This window comes from Populus alba, chromosome 14 (assembly GCF_005239225.2).
Source record: "Populus alba chromosome 14, ASM523922v2, whole genome shotgun sequence".
In the NCBI taxonomy this organism is placed as follows: domain Eukaryota; kingdom Viridiplantae; phylum Streptophyta; class Magnoliopsida; order Malpighiales; family Salicaceae; genus Populus; species Populus alba.
In genome coordinates, this window is record NC_133297.1 from 1,152,352 (window position 1) to 1,170,552 (window position 18,201).

Genomic DNA, 18,201 nt, shown 5'->3' on the forward strand with positions numbered 1-18,201 from the left:
GAAATAGCAAATGATAATCAATTAGACTTGTAAATTCCTTTATTATCAACATGTTGTATTTTCAATTCCATAAAATAAAAGTATCAAAAAGATATTTCATAGTTTTAATTTATATATGTAATTAAAGTATGAACCACTCTATGAATCTAAATATTGATTTCTTATGCTATTAAGTATACTTTACATTTAAATTATTTGATTATTTATTAAAATGATGACACTTGTGTAATTACATAATATAATTTTAAAAGTACAAGAGTAAATCTATAACTAAATCTAGAATTCAAATTAATTAACTTAAAACTCTAATATTAAGTTGTAAATTCTTCTTAAACTGAGACAAATACAAAGAAACCGAGTCATTCATGAAACATGTTACAAGAAACTCTTACATGAAAGCATTTGGCATGAATAAAATAATTTACAAAAATTGTCTAATAATAGTATTGATCACGTTTGATTTCTAATAACAGTTTCTTCAAGTGCTGTGTATGTTTCCGATGCGTGTTCATTAACTCGAAATTATTGATTTTTAAAGATTATACTAGTTTTCGTCAATGATCTACTTGGGGGCACAGGCAGGAGCTGACATGGGCCCTTGAAAAAAATTAAATTAAACCACCATAAATTTTTTTTTTAAATTTTATAGCCAAAACTAAGTATAATTTAAGTTTTGACTCCCTTTTTAAAAAAATCTGCTCTTCTGTCTGAATTTACTCCACAATCTTTTTAGTTTCTGCTTAGAAACATGGCTGAAATGGAGATCCATTAGAATTTAATTAAAAATATATTAAAATAATTTTATTTATATTTTTTATTTTATTTTTTTTATATCAATACATTAAAACCAATAATTATAAACATAAATTTAGTATTTCTTAAAAAAAAAAATAATTTTAAAAACATTTTAAAAATTATGCTCTAAAAATTTGTTAAACCCCCGTGGCGGTTGATGATTGCAAAATCAGCCAAATGCAGGGGTAGATCAGGGAAACAAGAACTACCACCGGAAAAAAAACACATGCCTACTTGATTTTAACCATCTCAACCAAATCAAAATCCTCTGCGCTCCTATTTTCCTCTTAAACCCTAGCACTGAGACTCGCGCGTTGAGAGATCTGCCATTTTTGACTCTCTTGAATTCTTCCCTGCCAACTACAAGTAATGCTTCTTTCTCTTCTTTCTTCTCCACTTCGTGCGATTTCCTTCTTGTACTTGCTTACTCTGTTTGCTTACTTGGAAAACTGACAACGAAAATTGAAAAACTCGAAATAATGTACGTAATCACCTCTTGTTTGGTTACTCGAATAATAATTTTTCCTTCGCATTTCCAAGTGGTTCATGATTAACATTCTCTTACGTAACAAAAATTATGCTCTCGAAATTATCAAGGTTTTGATTTCTTAGGGTGAAGACAGTTAATTGGTATTATTAATTTTTTTTTTGGAACGTTAGCTTAATTATTATTCGGCGCTGTCTGTCTGTCTGTTTAATTATTTTGCTTTGTTTGTGGCTGCAAGTTTTTAGCTAATGATTCCTGTCTCTAATGAGTGGTTATTGATTATATCATTATAATTTACGCAGCCGTTGATAAGGTTCGTGTATGTGCTGGAATGGCCAGTAATCCTCAATCTTCTGGTGGACAGGTAGCTGTAAAAAATCTCATTCAACTTTTTTTCTTTTTTAATAGATGGCTCAGCTTTAATAGGCTGCTTGTTTTTGTGTGATTGTGTCTGCCATATTGCAATAATACATATTGTGCAAGATTTTGAAAAATTTAAGCTGGGTTTGGTTTTGGCCGACTCTAAAGGTCATTTGTTTAGCGGTGGACTATCACTAGAGTTTGCTTATATAATTGGAAACGGTTAATGTTTGGATATTTTTCGCAAGTGGCCCTTGGCTGCTAAGTTGTATGGGAAACAAGATATTCAAGTTTTTTCCCTCTCTCCACCTGTGGATGCGTGTCTTGGTGGATTCGCTGCTCCAGCCTCCTATAGCTGGATCTTTTAGTTCACCCTTTTCTGTGCAATTAATTTTTTTTTCTCCTTGTGTTTGGTGAGTTTTATTGTTGGTAGTATTATCTGATTTTTATGGATGTTATGGATAAATCCTTGTAGTTTCGACCAATGGTTCCGACACAGCAAGGACAGCCATTCATTCAGGTGGCTTCCCAACAGTTTCGGCCAGTTGGACAAGGTATGCCTTCTCCACATGTTGGGATGCCAGCTGCTCAAAGTCAGCACCTGCAGTTTTCTCAACCAATCCAGCAGTTACCGCCATGGCCAAATCAGCCTGGGGCACCTTCGGCACAGGCTTTATCAATGCCTTATGGTCAACTAAACAGGCCTCTGACATCATCGCAGCCCCAGCAAACTGCCCCTCCATTAAATAATCATATGCATGTGGTTGGCACCTCTGGAGTTCCTAATTCCTCACCATATGCCGTAAGAACTCATCAACAGATTTCTTCTCTTTGTTTATTGGCTTATTTCATGGGATGTCTTTTGGACTTACTTCTGAAGTTTTGCATCGTTTCAGTTTGCACCATCTTCTTTTGGCCTGACACAAAACAGTGCCAGTGCATTGCCCCAGTTCCCACCAATGTCTCAAATGCATGGACATGTTGTACCTATGGGGGGACAACCTTGGTTGTCCTCTGGAAGTCATGGTGCTTCACTTGTTCCCCCAGTCCAGCCTGCTGTTGCCCAGCCTTCTATATCTTCTTCCTCAGATTCAGTAAGCTTCCTCTCTCCCTCTCTCCCTCTCATATTTATTTCATTATTCATGTTTCATCTTCTAAAAACTCTTTATGAAGTGGTGCTGTTGATGATTCCTCAAAGATTCTTATTCATGTAACTGGATGCATATTTAAGAACCTTGTTTTTAATAAATTGCATGGTCAAATAAATTTGGATAAGATGACAGTTTGTTGTTAATCATGGTAGAAATGTTTGAGAATGACATTACTTTGAATTTGTTCAAAATTTTATGAGCTTCCCTGGATGTTAATCTTTTCAACATAATGACATGCATGCTCCTCAGGTATAGTATCATAGGTATGATCAAAATGCTATGTGCTCTGATTTTGAATGCGGAAATTTTATAGAAGTAGAGTAAGCTGATTTTAATTGTATCTCAGCAAGTAAACTTTTGTAAGAACTTATTCCGCCAGTGGATGTTGTGTTGGTTTTTCCTTATATTGAGAAATATATATATTTTTTTCAATGGAAAAATGCATCTATATAGTCTACAGATCCATGCTAAGTTATTTGCTCCATAAATTATCTTTTACCCACGCAGCTACTGTTTGTCAGGATTTGGTTAGCCATGCTTAACTGTTTATATGGAATTTCAGACAGTAGCTGTTCCTAGCAATAGTCAACAGTCTTTGAGTGATTGGCAGGAACATACAGCGTCTGATGGGAGGAGGTATGTTTGTGTTTTTACCACATCATCACTTCTTATCTCCTGCTCTGGTATTCAAAATGCTGGCCTCTAAAAATGCTTTCTTCTTAATAGATTATGGTTTCTTACAATATTTCAGATGTTTGGTATATGCCACTTGCATACAAGTTAAAACAACCCAAATAATTATTATGGTCCAACAAATCCTTCCCTTGCAATAGGATGTTCCTGTTCCTTGTAGTACAATTCGATAACTAATAACTAATGAGTATATTTTGCCAGGTATTATTACAACAGGAGAACAAAACAATCTAGTTGGGATAAGCCCTTTGAATTGATGACGCCAATTGAGGTGAGCTGTATTCCTGAGCAGCTATAATCTGAATAACTTAAAAATGTTGTCTCTGTTATCTACTGTACAGGCCTTTGATATCGTTTGATATACATACAAACGGTGTTCCTTGGATAGATGTTGCAATTGTAGCTGTCCCTAAGTTGATCAAAATTATTTTATTCGAGATCTCCTTTTCTTTGCATGTTTCTTTACTTGTCTGTAGATTTCATGGCAAGTCTGGAGAAATTTAATGACTGCCCTATATGCTTACTTTCAAGACTGGATTTCACTTTCTCAATGCAGGAAACATTTTGTTATTTCCATTCTACTTGTCATTGGGCAAAATTTTATGCAGAAGCTATGGTTGGTGGTGTGCATAACCAACTTTGGGCTTTACCAGTTCATTTTACTCAAAAGTTTAGAATGAGAATGGTTGCTCATCTCAAATAGCATCTATCTATTTCTTTATTCATGAATCTCATTTGTTGTAGTTTCATGCTCCTACTGGTTAATGATCTGTGTAAGATAATTATAGTCTACTTAGCTGGCTGTTTTGCCATTATTCTCGCGCTACCTTTTGTTTCTCTTTAGTCATTATGCTGTTTACTTTAGGTCCTAGTGTTTTTTGTTGTTTTTGGTTTTCAAAACTTGTATGCATTGTTTTTTCTTGTACGACTTTCAATGGCTTTGATTTCTGAATAGTTCTCTCCTCTTTCAGAGGTATAAAATGCTTGGCTCAACAGTGTTTCCTCTTAATTCTGTATTTCACTTCTTTAGATAATTTAAAGGTTAATTTGTGTTTTAAGTAGGGTTTTTACAGGCACCAATATTTTATGCATTAAAAGGGATGCCTAGTTTAGTCTACCCCCGTCCTAAAGAAGGCCCTTGTGAATAGTGAAAAAGTGTTGATCTAATTACAAGGGAAATTGGAGTATGATTATTGCTTTTCCAAAGATGTAGCTTTATGATACCTAAGAAGTCTGATTGCGCCTATGAGAAATAAAAGTGTTCACACAAAGGTGTTGAAGGAACAGCCTGTTTGTGATTTTGTATGTTGGGCATGTTTGCATCTCTGGTTGTAGTTGCTGACCTGGTATATACTGCTTGGTGCCTTTCTTAACAGAGTTTAGAGTCCTGGTTGGCCTGGATACTGTGGAAAAAATATTGTTCTTGGTTGGACCCTTTTTGTTGTGATTCTACAACAACCTCAGTTTCCTTTGTTGTAATGATAATGGATACTAGTTTCTGAACATTGGATTGTATCTCGTACCCAAAAAATGATGTTGCATCTAGAAGCTTGTGAAATTGATAACTAAGAAGTATTAAGGGAGGGTTTAATTTGACTTAATCTGGATGCGCTGAAGTTCTACTTTATGGCTTCATGAGACTTTTCCTCTTTTTATCTAATATCAGAATACTCACTGTTTTTACATGTAGATGCAATCACTTAACTTTATCACATTTTCCTCTTCACAAAGGCGAGGTCTTTCAATCAAGACATGTTACTATGAATGAATGAAGTAATAACTTTTTTTAATTGATTTTCGTTTTTTCCTTTTGCCAAACCTATGTAATTCTTCTTAGAGAGGGTCAAGTCTTTCAATCAAGACATGTTACTATGAATGACTTAATAACTTTTTTAATTGATTTTCGTTTTCTTCCTTTTGCCAAACCTATATAATTCTTCCAAGTGAGGGTTTGAATCAAAGATCCTCACTTAAGAGGAAGTTTTACATTTCCACACTTCTAGAAACTGTTGTTACTGGGTTAAACCATCTGGATTGTACTAGAAATGGGCCCCATTTGGTCATGTCATGTGAAATTTCTAAGATCTGGTTGGTTTTATAGCTAGTGAGTCCTTATGCAACTGTAGATATGTGCAAGCAAATGTTGCACATGGGGAGTTATAATTTCACATTGTGGTGATTATTTATTAAAAATCAGGAACTGAATATCGGCTGGATACAATTTTGAGTGAGTTTTGAATGAAAAAAATACACAAACTATCACTGAAGGTGGTGGCATGGTAAGCTTTCCTTGAGCAACATAATTCAGAAAATGTTACTTTTCATTGTTTACATTGAATCACAGGGTTTTTTTTTTCCATTGCACATTTCTTTGTCCATGGTATGCTTAATTTTATTCTTGATGTTTATGATTTTGTTGCTTTCACTTACTGCTGTATTATTGCTTTTCTTGTAGAGTTATAGTTTATCTTTAAGCCATAAGAACATGTTATTTTTCCCTTTTTTATCCTCAGTTTCATCATTCTTATGCATAGTTACCTTTCTTTGTAGCTGTTGAAGGTTTTTTATATTTGTGATATCAACTGTTCTTTCCTTTTATTTTCTGAAACTGATCTTGCTTCTTCATCTGATAATTGCTGTCATTTTAACAGAGGGCTGATGCATCGACTGTTTGGAAGGAATTCACAACTCAAGAGGGGAAGAAGTATGTTTCGATTCCATTATTATTTTATTTTTGTACACCTAAGAGTTTTTAGGAGTGCTTTCTAGTATTTCTTCTTTCTTTTTCAACAAGATCACTTTTTAATCTGGGGGTGGTGTTTACAGGTATTACTACAACAAGGTTACAAAGCAATCTAAGTGGTCAATTCCTGAGGAATTGAAGGTATGCTTGTGTAATTTTTATTATTTGTTTCCCTGCTGTGGCATTTCCGATTTTCTCCTCCTAAACGCTTGCTTCCAGATGGCTCGTGAACAGGCGCAACAAACAGTTGGCCAGGGGAATCAATCAGAAACCGACACAGCTTCAAATGTCCCAACTGCTGTTGCTGTTACCTCAAGTGAAACATCCACCACAGCTATTTCGGCTAGCTCTAGCTCTGTGATGCTACCAGGGGTCTCTTCAAGCCCAATTTCAGTCGCTGCTGTTGCTAATCCACCCCCAGTGGTAGTTTCTGGATCACCAGCTCTTCCTGTTGCACATTCTACCACAGCTAGTGCTGTAGGTGTCCAACCCTCTGTGACTCCTTTACCCACTGCTGTTTCAGTAGGTACTGGAGCTCCTGCTGCAGCAGTTGATGCAAAGACGACATCACTGTATGGACCTCTTTTTAGTTTTTGATGATGTGTTTTGTAATAAGAACCCCCCCCCCCCCCACACACACACAAAAAAAAAAAAATTAAAATCAAACCCTGTTAATACATACTTGAACAATTGCAGGAGTAGCATTGATAATCTATTATCTCAAAGTGCTGCAAATTCTGTAGATGGAGCAGCTATGATGGATACTGCGGTATGGCTAATTCTTTACAGGCTATTTATGAATTTTACAAGCTGGATTTGCATGTTTTAACCACACTGCCAATTGTATGTTGTGGAAAAAAGAGCATCACAAAACCTGTTGTATGTCTGTAATATATATTCATGCTTAAATCCTTTAAAAGTCATTGTTTTGAAAGAAAAAAAGGCATTGAAAATCCATGGACCTGTGTCCTGGTTTTCATATTAAAACAAGGCTGCTGAGTAAACATACTCCTGTGGCAAACACACTAATTTTCAAGAGTTGGCATGCACAATGAAATCTGAATGTTAGATTGTTGTTTTTTGACTTCTGTATTACATCACCACAGGAATTCAATAAAGTATCGGTGGATTTGGGAAAAACTAATGCCAGTCCTTTGGAGGAGAAGACCCCAGATGAGGAACCTTTAGTATTCGCCAACAAGCTGGTATCAACTTAAAATTTACTTGTTGCCCCCATCCCTACTTTTCTTGACAAGTAAATCTTGAATAATGTATCACACTTAACTATTTTCATATATGGGAAACTATGTTGATTCTGTGTGGGAATATGCTTCTGAAAGGAAAATAATGCAACAAAACTGCAATGCTCAATATGTAATGCTTCTTTTAGTCATCATTATAACCATCTTCTCTCCCTTGTGGGGTAGAGTATTTTATTATTTAATATTCATTATCATCATGTTAATTTATTTTCACTTACATGTTTGATATGTTCAGGAGGCAAAAAATGCATTCAAAGCTCTTCTAGAATCCGCAAATGTCCAGTCTGACTGGACTTGGGAGCAGGTATCGTTGTTATTTATTATTCTTACCATCTATTTTCTTCATTAAATGAATGTCATTAATGTGGGAATTTGATGTTAGACGATGAGAGAGATCATTAATGACAAAAGATATGCTGCTTTAAAAACTCTTGGTGAGCGAAAGCAAGCATTTAATGAGGTAAGCCTCATATCAATCTTATATGCAACTTTTGGCATAAATTAATGAGAATCTGTTGTGATTGAACTGGATTTGAGTGGTTCTGATTGCATATACTTTTCTATATGTGCATTGATGTTTCAATTCATGCCATTCTGATGTCAATTTGATTATTTATTTGCTTTAGTACTTAGGTCAAAGGAAAAAACTAGAAGCTGAGGAGAGGCGCATAAGACAGAAAAAGGCTCGGGAAGAGTTCGCCAAGATGTTGGAAGTATGTCGCATATAATTAAATTGTCTTCTTGTTTTCTCTCTCATATCTGATTTTATAATGCTTTTTGATGGTTTAATCTGTTTCAGGAGTCTAAGGAATTGACTTCATCCATGAAGTGGAGGTTGAAGTTTCAGTCTATTCAAAGAAAAGTTTGATATCTAGTTTATTTTGCTGTAGAGTGTAGTTTACTATTGTTTTAACTTACACCCTGTTATTTCAGCAAAGCTATAAGTCTGTTTGAAAATGATGAACGGTACAAAGCTCTTGAGAGAGCTAGAGACCGAGAGGATCTTTTTGACAGCTACATTGTGGAACTTGAGAGGAAGGTAAATATTTGCACACCTATATACATATAGGTGAAGTGTAAATGTGAATCTTTTTCTATATTATATAGACATGAAATTGCCTCAAGGTGACATGAGACATATAGGTGATATTATATACATATCTTTTTTCTTGGATAAAAAGTCTTTACTCTACATGGCTTACAAACAGTAAAAGTTTTGAAACTTGAAGTTTGGCAGTTCCAATCCTGACTTAATAGGTTTCTAGAACTTCCAATCAAAACTTGTACGCTTCTTTATTTTAATTGAAAGCTAGAATTCACAAGTTTTATTACTGGTTAAAAGATAGCTGGGTTTCTTGGAGCAAAACTTTGATTAATTTACATTGATTTTGGAAGAACATTGCGCATGCTCATTTCACGTGCAGTGAAAGAAAAAATGGAGAAAATGAATTTCATTAGGGTTTCTATGTGGAATTTTATTCTAGCACCCAAGCTCTGTTGTATCAAATTGCTATTGAATGTATGTTCATAACAGAAACTCCATTTGTTTCTCTTCATGTAGAAATCCAATAATGTCTTTACATTTAGATCTTGTATTTCTCAGTCAATGCTTATAAGATTCAATCAGTGCATCACTTATTCTGTTATAGCGGCACACCCTAAGAGGCATTTGTATTTCTGGATGGTGTTAATCTTTTTTCACTGGGAGAAACATCAGTCATGCTGCTATGTTCTTGGTGTTTAATCTGTCATTCTCATTTCAGATGCAAGCTTGGATGGCTAATTGTACTATGAATACCGTCCTTTTCTTACATGTTTATGTTTTGACTTGTGATGCAGGAAAAGGAGAAGGCTGCTGAGGACCGTAGGAGGAATGTAGCAGAATATAGAAAATTTCTAGAGTCCTGTGATTTCATCAAGGTATTTCTCAAGGGACATAAACAAAATATAGCAATGTTTTTTTACTTCTGGACCTTGGCATGATTAGTCTTCCATTTTCAGGCCAACAGCCAATGGCGGAAAATTCAAGATCGCTTAGAGGATGATGAGCGGTGCTTGTGTCTTGAAAAACTTGACCGTTTACTCATTTTCCAGGTATGTTCTCACTTGTAATTCAATTTATCGTTGTGAACTAGGTGCTGATATTGGTATTGGCAGGACTATATTCGTGACTTGGAGAAAGAGGAAGAGGAACAAAAGAAGATACAGAAGGTACCGTTTATTTATGTTGTAATTTTTTCTCTTCAGTTGTATTTTCTTACCTCATTGTTTTTTTTTCTAAATAAAAGGAACAATTGAGACGGGCTGAAAGGAAAAATCGTGATGAATTTCGCAAATTGTTGGAAGAACATGTTGCTTCTGGCTCCCTTACAGCTAAAACTCACTGGCTTGACTATTGTTTGAAGGTGCCATTTTCATTTGTTTTTGTGAAATACACGAAGAAGAATTAAATGAAAGATGGGAGGAAAATTGTACCTGATATCTGGATCTGAACTTGTTAGTTCATTATTTTCTCTTTTGGTTGTAGGTTAAGGATTTGCCTCAATATCAGGCCATTGCAACAAACACTTCTGGCTCAAAACCAAAAGATCTGTTTGAGGATGTTTCTGAGGAACTAGAGAAACAAGTAACTTGTCTCATTTCTGACTCCTGCTGTCTATGATGAATTGTTTTTTTCAATCTTTTAAGATTGGGACTTGCATATATTAGTTTTAGTAAGAGGATTTATGGTTTCATTACTCTTGCCAAATCAGACAACATCAATCTTTTGTGTCAACATGTGTGGTTTTGTTCTAATATAATCATGACACCAGACAGTCAGTTTACATCTTTTCTTCTTTTGGATTTAGAATTTTTTTTCTGGCATAGCTGGTCCACATGTCCCTCCAACTCATGGCTTCTTGTTTCTAGTTGATTATATGTTGGGATAGAAAGTAATATAGTATATGCTCCTTGTGCATTGCTTAGGTGGGAAGCATCGGCATGGGTTAAATTTGAATCTTGACCTGCAATATAACAAAAAGTACAGAAATGTAGATTGTATAACTTATGTTAGTATTTTTTTCATGTGATAGTTTTGATTGATGACCTTGATTTTGCAACCCTCTTGCATCAAATTTTCATGTTTTTTACCAGTTTCAGTTGCAAAATACCAGTCTTAGCACTGCTTTAAGCTTGTTATTTGTGCTATTATATAGTTCCAAGTTCATCAGTTCTCAGTGGTATATAATTTAACTAGTAAACACAATCTTTTGTTGCCCTCACTCCATCAATATATATATTTTATTGATGTGAAATTTTGTTTCTGTTATAACCCATATATTCAAATTATTCACTGTATATTTAATCTACTTTCTTTATATTCACATAACTGGTTTTGTCTATATTTTCTGCCTGAAACAGTTGAAACCTGCTACACACATGTCTAACCTTTCCTTTTTTGTATTGACAGTATCATGATGATAAAACTCGAATAAAGGATGCAATGAAGCTGGGCAAGGTAAGATAATAAATGCTTCTTCTTCTCACAGCCCCCTTCTAAATCTGGAACCCTTACATGTGCAGATTACCATGGTGTCAACATGGACATTTGAAGACTTCAAGGGTGCTGTTGCTGATGATATTGGTTCTCCACCAATATCAGATATCAACCTAAAGGTATTACATTTTATGTTTTCCTCCTGGTTTTCTCAAAAAGGTATTGCGAGCTGGAAATTGAAGGTTTATGGTCAATGAGAAAAATGTCTTGTTTTCCAAAGGAGCAATCACATTAAACCTGTAGAATTCATCCTCTTCTATATGAAACCAGAAGTCTGCCTGCACAGCCTTCAAACTGTTATTGAACTTTTTAATATTGGTGATAGTCCTGTGAGAATCTAAGATTGTTGAGATGGCAATGGTGGTTTGCCATGATGAAAAGTTATATAGTAAGCTTTTGATGCATGGATGCATGCAAGTTTTGAGGAAATTATTTCTAATGCACCTCATCTCTTATGCTATCTGATGAAGTTCTATTATAACTTGAGAGTGAATCACTGCTCCATTATTAGCACGATTCTGCTTAACGAGCATGAATGTGGCCTAACATTGCCCTGGACCTCATCTTGTTTTTCTTTTGGTTAACACTTTGTCCTGCCTTTTGGGGCCACAAAAACACACATGCAGGTCATGAATATGTTGTTCATATGCCTTACATGGGTATTTCACTAATGCTTCATTTACTATGAAGTGTCACTTTCTACTAGTCACTTGTAGTAAATGGCTAGATTTGAGCACCCCAATTACTGTTTCATTAATGAGGTGATCTCATATTGAAGCTTTACTGCAATGATCAAGTAAGACTGCACACAGTGGTTAATCTTACTTAAGATTTTGTTTGCACTCTACTTTGAAGCTTTTATACGAGGAGCTAGTTGAAAGAGCCAAGGAGAAGGAGGAGAAAGAAGCTAAAAAACAGCAACGTCTTGCTGATGATTTCACTAAATTACTGTATACTCTTAAGGTATATCAAAAATATTTTGAAAATGTTGTGATCTCAGTTCTGTTTTACAATCTTTGGATCATCTTCTATTGGCAAAAAAGAACAGTAAAGAAAGAAACATTGATATATTTTCTTCGTTATCCAATCTGACCTGTTAATATTATGCTCTCTTATAGGAAGTAACTCCTTCTTCTAACTGGGAGGATTGCAAACCGCTTTTTGAGGAGAGCCAGGAATACAGGTATTGCAGCTTACTCCCACCTCCCTCTTTGAAGATGACCTGCTAATCATTTATCTTTGAGAACCTGTTTACACCCACCTCCCTGTGCATTTCATCGTGTTGATTTTTCTTTTATAGGTCAATTGGGGAAGAGAGTTTGAGTAAGGAAATTTTTGAAGAATATGTCACACACTTACAGGAAAAGGCCAAAGAGAAGGAACGCAAGCGTGAGGAAGAAAAGGTACTTATATTTTGTTAGTATATCTAGCTAAGCTGGTGTGATTCTGTCATTTCATATGGCTGTTAACTGTTTCTTCTGGTTCTTTTTGTGGCGTTTTGTGCATGACTTGTCAAACAAATTTGAAGTGCTTAGCTCATGTAGGGCTAATAATTACCTCCATACTTCAAATTTATTCTTTTGATTGACCTTTCAGCATATTTGATAAGAGAAGGGTTTCCTGTACAAGGAACCACTTTCTATCTGAATGCACTGCCATTAGAAATAAAAATATCACATCCTTGTCATGGTATGGAAATTCAGCCCCCGTTTGGTATTGCATTCCAAATGGGGCCGGGCAAATTATGAATTTTTTTTTCCTTAAAATTTTTTTTTTTTTTTATGTTTTCAGATTGTTTTGATGTGCTGATATTAAAAATATTTTTTTAAAAAATAAAAAAAATATTATTTTGATGCATTTCCGAGAAAAAAATACTTTGAAAAGAAACTGCTTCCATACTTCCCAACACCCCCTCAGTTTGCCTTGTAGATAAGAGTGCACAGGAACCTGAGCTTAGATGAGAGTGCACAAGAACCTGAATGTGGAAGCTGCTACCCTAGATAATCTGTCTGAGCTTTCCCCCCTGTAAATAATGCCAGTTATGCTATTTAATTTCTTGATTTGTTTGTTTTTTCTCTCACTTTTGACAGGCCAGGAAGGAGAAAGAGAGAGAGGAAAAAGACAAGAGAAAAGAGAAGGAGAGGAAGGAGAAGGAGAAGGAGAAAGAGAAAGAGAAAGAACGTGAAAGGGAAAAAGGAAAGCAACGGACAAAAAAGAATGAAACAGATGGTGAAAATGTCGATGCAAGTGATGGTTATGGCCACAAGGATGACAAAAAGAGGGAAAAGGACAAAGATAGGAAACACCGGAAACGGCATCAAAGTGCCATTGATGATGTAAATTCTGATAAGGATGAGAAAGAGGAGTCTAAAAAATCACGCAAGCATAGCAGTGACCGTAAAAAATCTAGAAAGGTAAAATTCTAGTGGCCCATTTGTTGTTTAACTTCTGAGAAAAATGTTCTGATTTTCTTGGTGATATTTCTGTGCAGCACACATACACACCTGAATCAGATGGTGAAAGCCAGCATAAAAGGCACAAGAGAGATCACCGTGATGGATCCCGCAGAAATGGCAGCAATGACGAGCTTGAAGATGGGGAGCTTGGCGATGATGTGGAAATCCGGTAGTTCCTTATTTCCTTTTGTTTTACAGATTGTTACTCCAAATGCACCAACTACAAATGAGCATTTCATAGCTTGTCCTTGGTATATGCTGGATATATTTTTCTGTGTTTTCCTTGTGCGTTTGATTTGTTGCAACAAATTACTGTGCATAGTACTGTTTTGGAAATGATATGAACTTCATAGATTCTGAAATTTGGCTGGCCTTAAGAACTGCTGATTTGATAGGACGAGTAAAGTGTTGCTTTTGACTTTGGTATCAGGAACCATGATTATGACTTTGGCTTGAAAAGGTTAGGGGATAAATTTTACTTTGGCTGGAATAATTCAACAAGAAATTGGAATTAGAAGAACATAAATGGAAGCTAAAAGGTTTCCAAGGGAAATGGATAGTCCTAATTTTGTTCTTGTTTCAAGAATAATGATTAATTCAACTCGGCTATAATCAAAACTTCAGGACTGGATCATTCAAAAGCCCTCTATTAAAAAAAGAGAGAGATAAGATAAAACCTAACTCATAAGAAATGATGAAGAACAAATGGGAAGTGAAAGATGAGGAACCAAAAGTGAATATTGTCATATTTCTACAACAGATTGTTAGTGTGGTTGTGGAACAAGCTGCAACTTTCACACATAATCAGAGATACCCACAATATGTCTTAGCTTTCAATTATTTGTTTTACTTTTGGTGGGTGAAACATCAGTATCCACTAGTCAATCACTTTGTGAACACTCCTTTTGCTTCCTTTTCCTATGACTGGAACTAGAGTAATCTAGGGTCGGCTCATGGAAGTGTGGTACCCATACAGCCATATGATGGCTTGGCAGCCCTTCTGATTGACCTTATGTGCTGTGTGAGTGGGTTTTTGTGATTTACAGTGAAAGATACATGGTTAATGCTAGAAGTTCTAGACTCATGGATGGTGATTACTGCTTGAAAGTGTCCTTATTTTATTATATTGAATAAAATGGATGTGAAAGTAACCATTAAATGGAATGCCTACCATTTTTTTTTTGTTTTGTTTTTATCAGCAAACAACATATGGCAGCGGAGTTTGATATCTGAATTCAGGGAGATGGAAAGTGGTGCAGAAAGTCAAAAGTGTTGGGAATTAATTAATTTTTGAAGCTAGCTTAAGCTTAACATCTGGTAATTGGCGATGAGAAATCTATCATGTTTCTTACAATGTCATTCACAAGCTCTTCCAAAATAGTATCTCCAATCTCTGATCCAGTTTCCCTCCTCTGTAGCCCATACTCATTCCAGTCTTGTTCTGAATCCAGTAAATCCAAAACAGTATCTTCAATTGCTAACCCATTATCCCTTCTCTCTGGCTTATAATTACTCCAGCCTTGTGAACTCAGTAAATCCAAATTCAGCAATTTTGTCAGGTTTGACTCATTGCCAGATTGTTTATCCCATGGCTTCATTTTCTCACCAATTATCTTTCCAAGCTCTTCTGGCCCCAAGAATTGCTGGTGATGACATTGTGGCGTCCCCTCCCTTTCTTGGGTCTCAACAATCTCCTTTACATAATCAAACAGAAGTTGCTTTGTTTGCTGCAGAACCATTTTGGATTTCAAGTACTGTGGAGAAAAATAAGACAGGACAAATTCTTGTATCTCTGTGGCTTCTCCACAAACTGGTTTCTCATTTGGTGAGTAAAAAAGGACTTCCCAGAGAGATGCTGATAAAATGCAGCCTTCTGTAAATTTTTTGGGTAAAATAACTCTAGTTTTTGAAGCACTCTCTTCGTCTGTTGTACTGGAATCCTCTGTTTTATCTGTAAGAACAAGAATTTATTTTCAAGAAAAGTTTAAAAGGCTGACAGTAAAAGTACAAGTGTACGCCGTGTTCATGGCAGATAAAGAGACTAACTGCTGTGAATTGGGGAATTTCCATGAGAAGGAATCCGTTCTAGTACTGATGCCGGGCTGATTTGCCTGCTTTCTTCTATACACTGCTGTTGGAGCTTTCTATCTGCAGTAGCCTGTTAGCTTTGTGAGTAAGTGAATCAAGTCTGTGATTCCTTGGAAAGAAACGAATGAAAAATGTAACTTTTGTCTAATAATTAAAGGTTTTCTACCTCCTGTGGATTGTGGAGGTTGGGAAGTTGTGAAGTGTTTGTTGTGAACAAGATATCCTTTTGCGATGAAGTTGACGTTTCTTCAACTTCACTCTCAGAACATGAATTAAACACTGTTGCACTGCTAGCCGACGAAAATTTATCTAATTCTGGAACTTGCTGGTTATTCCTGCCCTTCTCACTGACATTTAGTTTGCCATCTTCATGATTAGAACCATTGATTCTTAGCCTCTTCTTTGTGGAAATGACCTGGTTTAAGACAGCTCTTAATACCTTTGAAAGTTGTGGCTTTTTGGTCGTGTTTAGACCACAACTGATCGATCTCGTCGGGGACTTGCTTGAATTTCCATAGCAGCAACTGAAGGTATGTTCTGAATTCGAGCTTTTTCTTGAATATCCTCTTTCTAGAAGGTGAATATTTAGGGTGAAAGATTCCTGTTGCTCTTGAAGGATCTCTCGAAGTTGCTTGGGTGGTTTTGTTTCTGTGATAGCCATTAGAGAAAGTTTCCAAGTGCCCGGGGCTGGAGAGGTGGTAAGATGGAGATGTGGGGTGCTTGTGTAATCTGTTTGGAAAGATGATGAGATTTATAGTGGTGTTGTATTGCATTAAATGGTATAGACAGCGCATATCAGTTGGTTTGGGACCTGACTAGAGTAGAAATAGTAGGGGGAACGGATATTTGAGTATTGGATACTGGATAGTGAGGGATAGAGACATCGTGTAATTCATCTCCAGGCTATATACGGCCTTAACTGTTGGCGGCACCCTCCTGTGTTCGAGATCACCTTTAATCGTAAGTTGAGGACGTGTGCGGTTTCTATCATAACTGTTGCACCTGGCCCGGGACTGGTTCACAAAAGAACTTGGACTGTTGAGTTATCAATTTGCGAGTCATCAGGTGAATTTAGAATAATGAGTTTTTTTAAATCAGTAGCATTTTGTTTTATATTTTTTGAAGGCACCCATCCAACCGGGTTTTTACGAGGTTTGGTTGGTCATTAAAAACCTGGCTAGGTCAAATAGCTCTGATTGGGTAAATAGTTTGTCTAATTCAACTGAAAACCTAAAAATTGGTTAGATTTGAAATTTTAAATTTTCCAAATCAACCTGTAAAACCGAGTGTTGTTTTGGCGGTGTCATTTTTTGTTCTTATTGGCAGGCTTCGGACCTTGTGCAATCCCACCCTTCCTCTGTGATAGACATGCATTTATGAGAGTAGGTATGCTTAGGGTCCCTACAAAATTGTGTCCATTTGGAGAGGGTGTTCAATGGATTGCCGACTTATGTGCTTGTGTTACTGTTATTATTTTTAATGTTCTTAGTTTAATACAGCAATGAAAGCATATTTTCTGATTAACACCATTTGACCAATCAGTCCAATTATCATGAGTGCCTATCTTTGGAGTATTTATGCACAATTAGACTAGGGGGGACAAATTTTCTCCCATGTCCCAAATCTAATCCATAGACTGGACATTTTCAATAACTTTGCTTTATTTTCAGAGGAAATGAAAAGTAAAGGCACCTTTTTTCCTTTTCTTTTTGTTTCATTTTAGGGCGGCTTCTTTTGAGATTCTTGTTCTTTTTTAAAAAATTTACTGAATTGTTTGGCATGTTTGGACATGTGGAACGACCTGCATTTCTAAAATTAAAAGCATCGTTTCCAAACGGGTTGTGTCATGTGCGACCGTGTTTCCAAACGGGTTTTTAAATCCAGGATTTAGAAGCTGAAAAGATATAAATGTGCTATGATTTTCACGGCATCATCATCAACTTTCAATCGTTGGCTCATTGGGGCCCAAACCGTGGAAATACTAATAAAGTTAATCCCGGATTTAGAAGCTGGTAAGATATAAATGTGTAATAATTTTCTCGGCATCATCATCAACTTTCAATCATGGGCTCATTGGGGCCCAAACTGTGGAAATACAATTAAAGTCGATGGGAATTGCGGGCCTTACACCCATCACAATCTATTCAATAATCCAAAAAGCAAACTGCTCATGGACTCTCTCTCATGCTTTGGAGCCTAGTATCTTTGCTTTTTTAACCAAGGCATTTAACGTGACTGGGACTTTTTAGTGGAGAATTTGCTCTCATTTTCTTTTGCCACCTAACGAGGTTAATTTTTGGCGTGTCTGCTTGACATTTACACGCGTGAGACGTGGATTCAATGAAGACATGAAGCTCGATAAAACGATTGAGCATCTTGGTAGAAATCTTCAACCTTCAATTTTTTTCCAAGAAAATAAATACAGAAGGGCTTCGGGATGAACATGAGCAATGAGGGCAACCTCATTGAAAGAGACTGAGGGTGACCAAAAAGCTGAAAGACTGAATGGCCATGCAATGCACTCATTTTCTGTGCCGACATATAATGATTTCGAATTGAGTTGCTCCTGTCGCATCATACAGGTAGTGAACAAGCATTTCGCAATGTATCGAATCCCCACTTCTTTAG

The 18,201-nt window shown here is 36.1% G+C and overlaps 2 protein-coding genes across 3 annotated transcripts; one reads left to right on the forward strand and one right to left on the reverse strand.

Annotated features, from left to right (window-relative positions):
• The first annotated feature begins 1,012 nt into the window (after window positions 1-1,012).
• Window positions 1,013-15,773, forward strand: LOC118037055 (pre-mRNA-processing protein 40A). 2 transcript variants are annotated; one of them, XM_035042941.2, is made up of 29 exons: window positions 1,013-1,161; window positions 1,585-1,646; window positions 2,118-2,444; window positions 2,539-2,736; window positions 3,356-3,429; window positions 3,688-3,757; window positions 6,138-6,190; window positions 6,313-6,370; window positions 6,449-6,801; window positions 6,926-6,998; window positions 7,336-7,434; window positions 7,727-7,795; window positions 7,874-7,951; window positions 8,118-8,204; window positions 8,291-8,325; window positions 8,425-8,530; window positions 9,331-9,411; window positions 9,493-9,585; window positions 9,649-9,702; window positions 9,780-9,896; window positions 10,019-10,117; window positions 10,943-10,990; window positions 11,056-11,148; window positions 11,885-11,992; window positions 12,148-12,212; window positions 12,330-12,432; window positions 13,120-13,443; window positions 13,521-13,654; window positions 14,685-15,773. In XM_035042941.2, the coding sequence occupies exons 2-29, from the start codon at window positions 1,614-1,616 to the stop codon at window positions 14,716-14,718; spliced, it is 3,066 nt and encodes a 1,021-aa protein (XP_034898832.1). In that variant the 5' UTR covers window positions 1,013-1,161; window positions 1,585-1,613; the 3' UTR covers window positions 14,719-15,773. The 2 variants fall into 2 exon arrangements, with proteins under 2 accessions (XP_034898832.1, XP_073260567.1); XM_073404466.1 differs by lacking the exon at window positions 1,013-1,161 and adding an exon at window positions 1,258-1,276.
• Window positions 14,737-16,587, reverse strand: LOC118037068 (uncharacterized). Its single transcript, XM_035042956.2, has 3 exons — window positions 15,740-16,587; window positions 15,532-15,643; window positions 14,737-15,436 (listed from the first exon to the last, which is right to left on the reverse strand). Exons 1-3 carry the CDS (start codon window positions 16,232-16,234, stop codon window positions 14,793-14,795), a joined length of 1,251 nt encoding a protein of 416 aa, XP_034898847.1. The 5' UTR covers window positions 16,235-16,587; the 3' UTR covers window positions 14,737-14,792.
• Window positions 16,588-18,201: the final 1,614 nt, after the last annotated feature.

What these genes read in the sequence shown, in the direction of transcription:
- LOC118037068 (XM_035042956.2), bottom strand. Translation starts at nt 16,234, where the DNA reads ATGGCTATCACAGAAACAAAACCACCCAAGCAACTTCGAGAGATCCTT. An exon ending in ACCTCCACAATCCACAGGAG is followed by an intron (nt 15,644 to 15,739) that starts GTAGAAAACCTT and finishes CAAAGCTAACAG; the next exon opens with GCTACTGCAGATAGAAAGCT. An exon ending in AAATTCCCCAATTCACAGCA is followed by an intron (nt 15,437 to 15,531) that starts GTTAGTCTCTTT and finishes TTGTTCTTACAG; the next exon opens with ATAAAACAGAGGATTCCAGT.
- LOC118037055 (XM_035042941.2), top strand. Translation starts at nt 1,614, where the DNA reads ATGGCCAGTAATCCTCAATCTTCTGGTGGACAG. An exon ending in ACAGCGTCTGATGGGAGGAG is followed by an intron (nt 3,430 to 3,687) that starts GTATGTTTGTGT and finishes ATATTTTGCCAG; the next exon opens with GTATTATTACAACAGGAGAA. An exon ending in AGTTCGCCAAGATGTTGGAA is followed by an intron (nt 8,205 to 8,290) that starts GTATGTCGCATA and finishes AATCTGTTTCAG; the next exon opens with GAGTCTAAGGAATTGACTTC.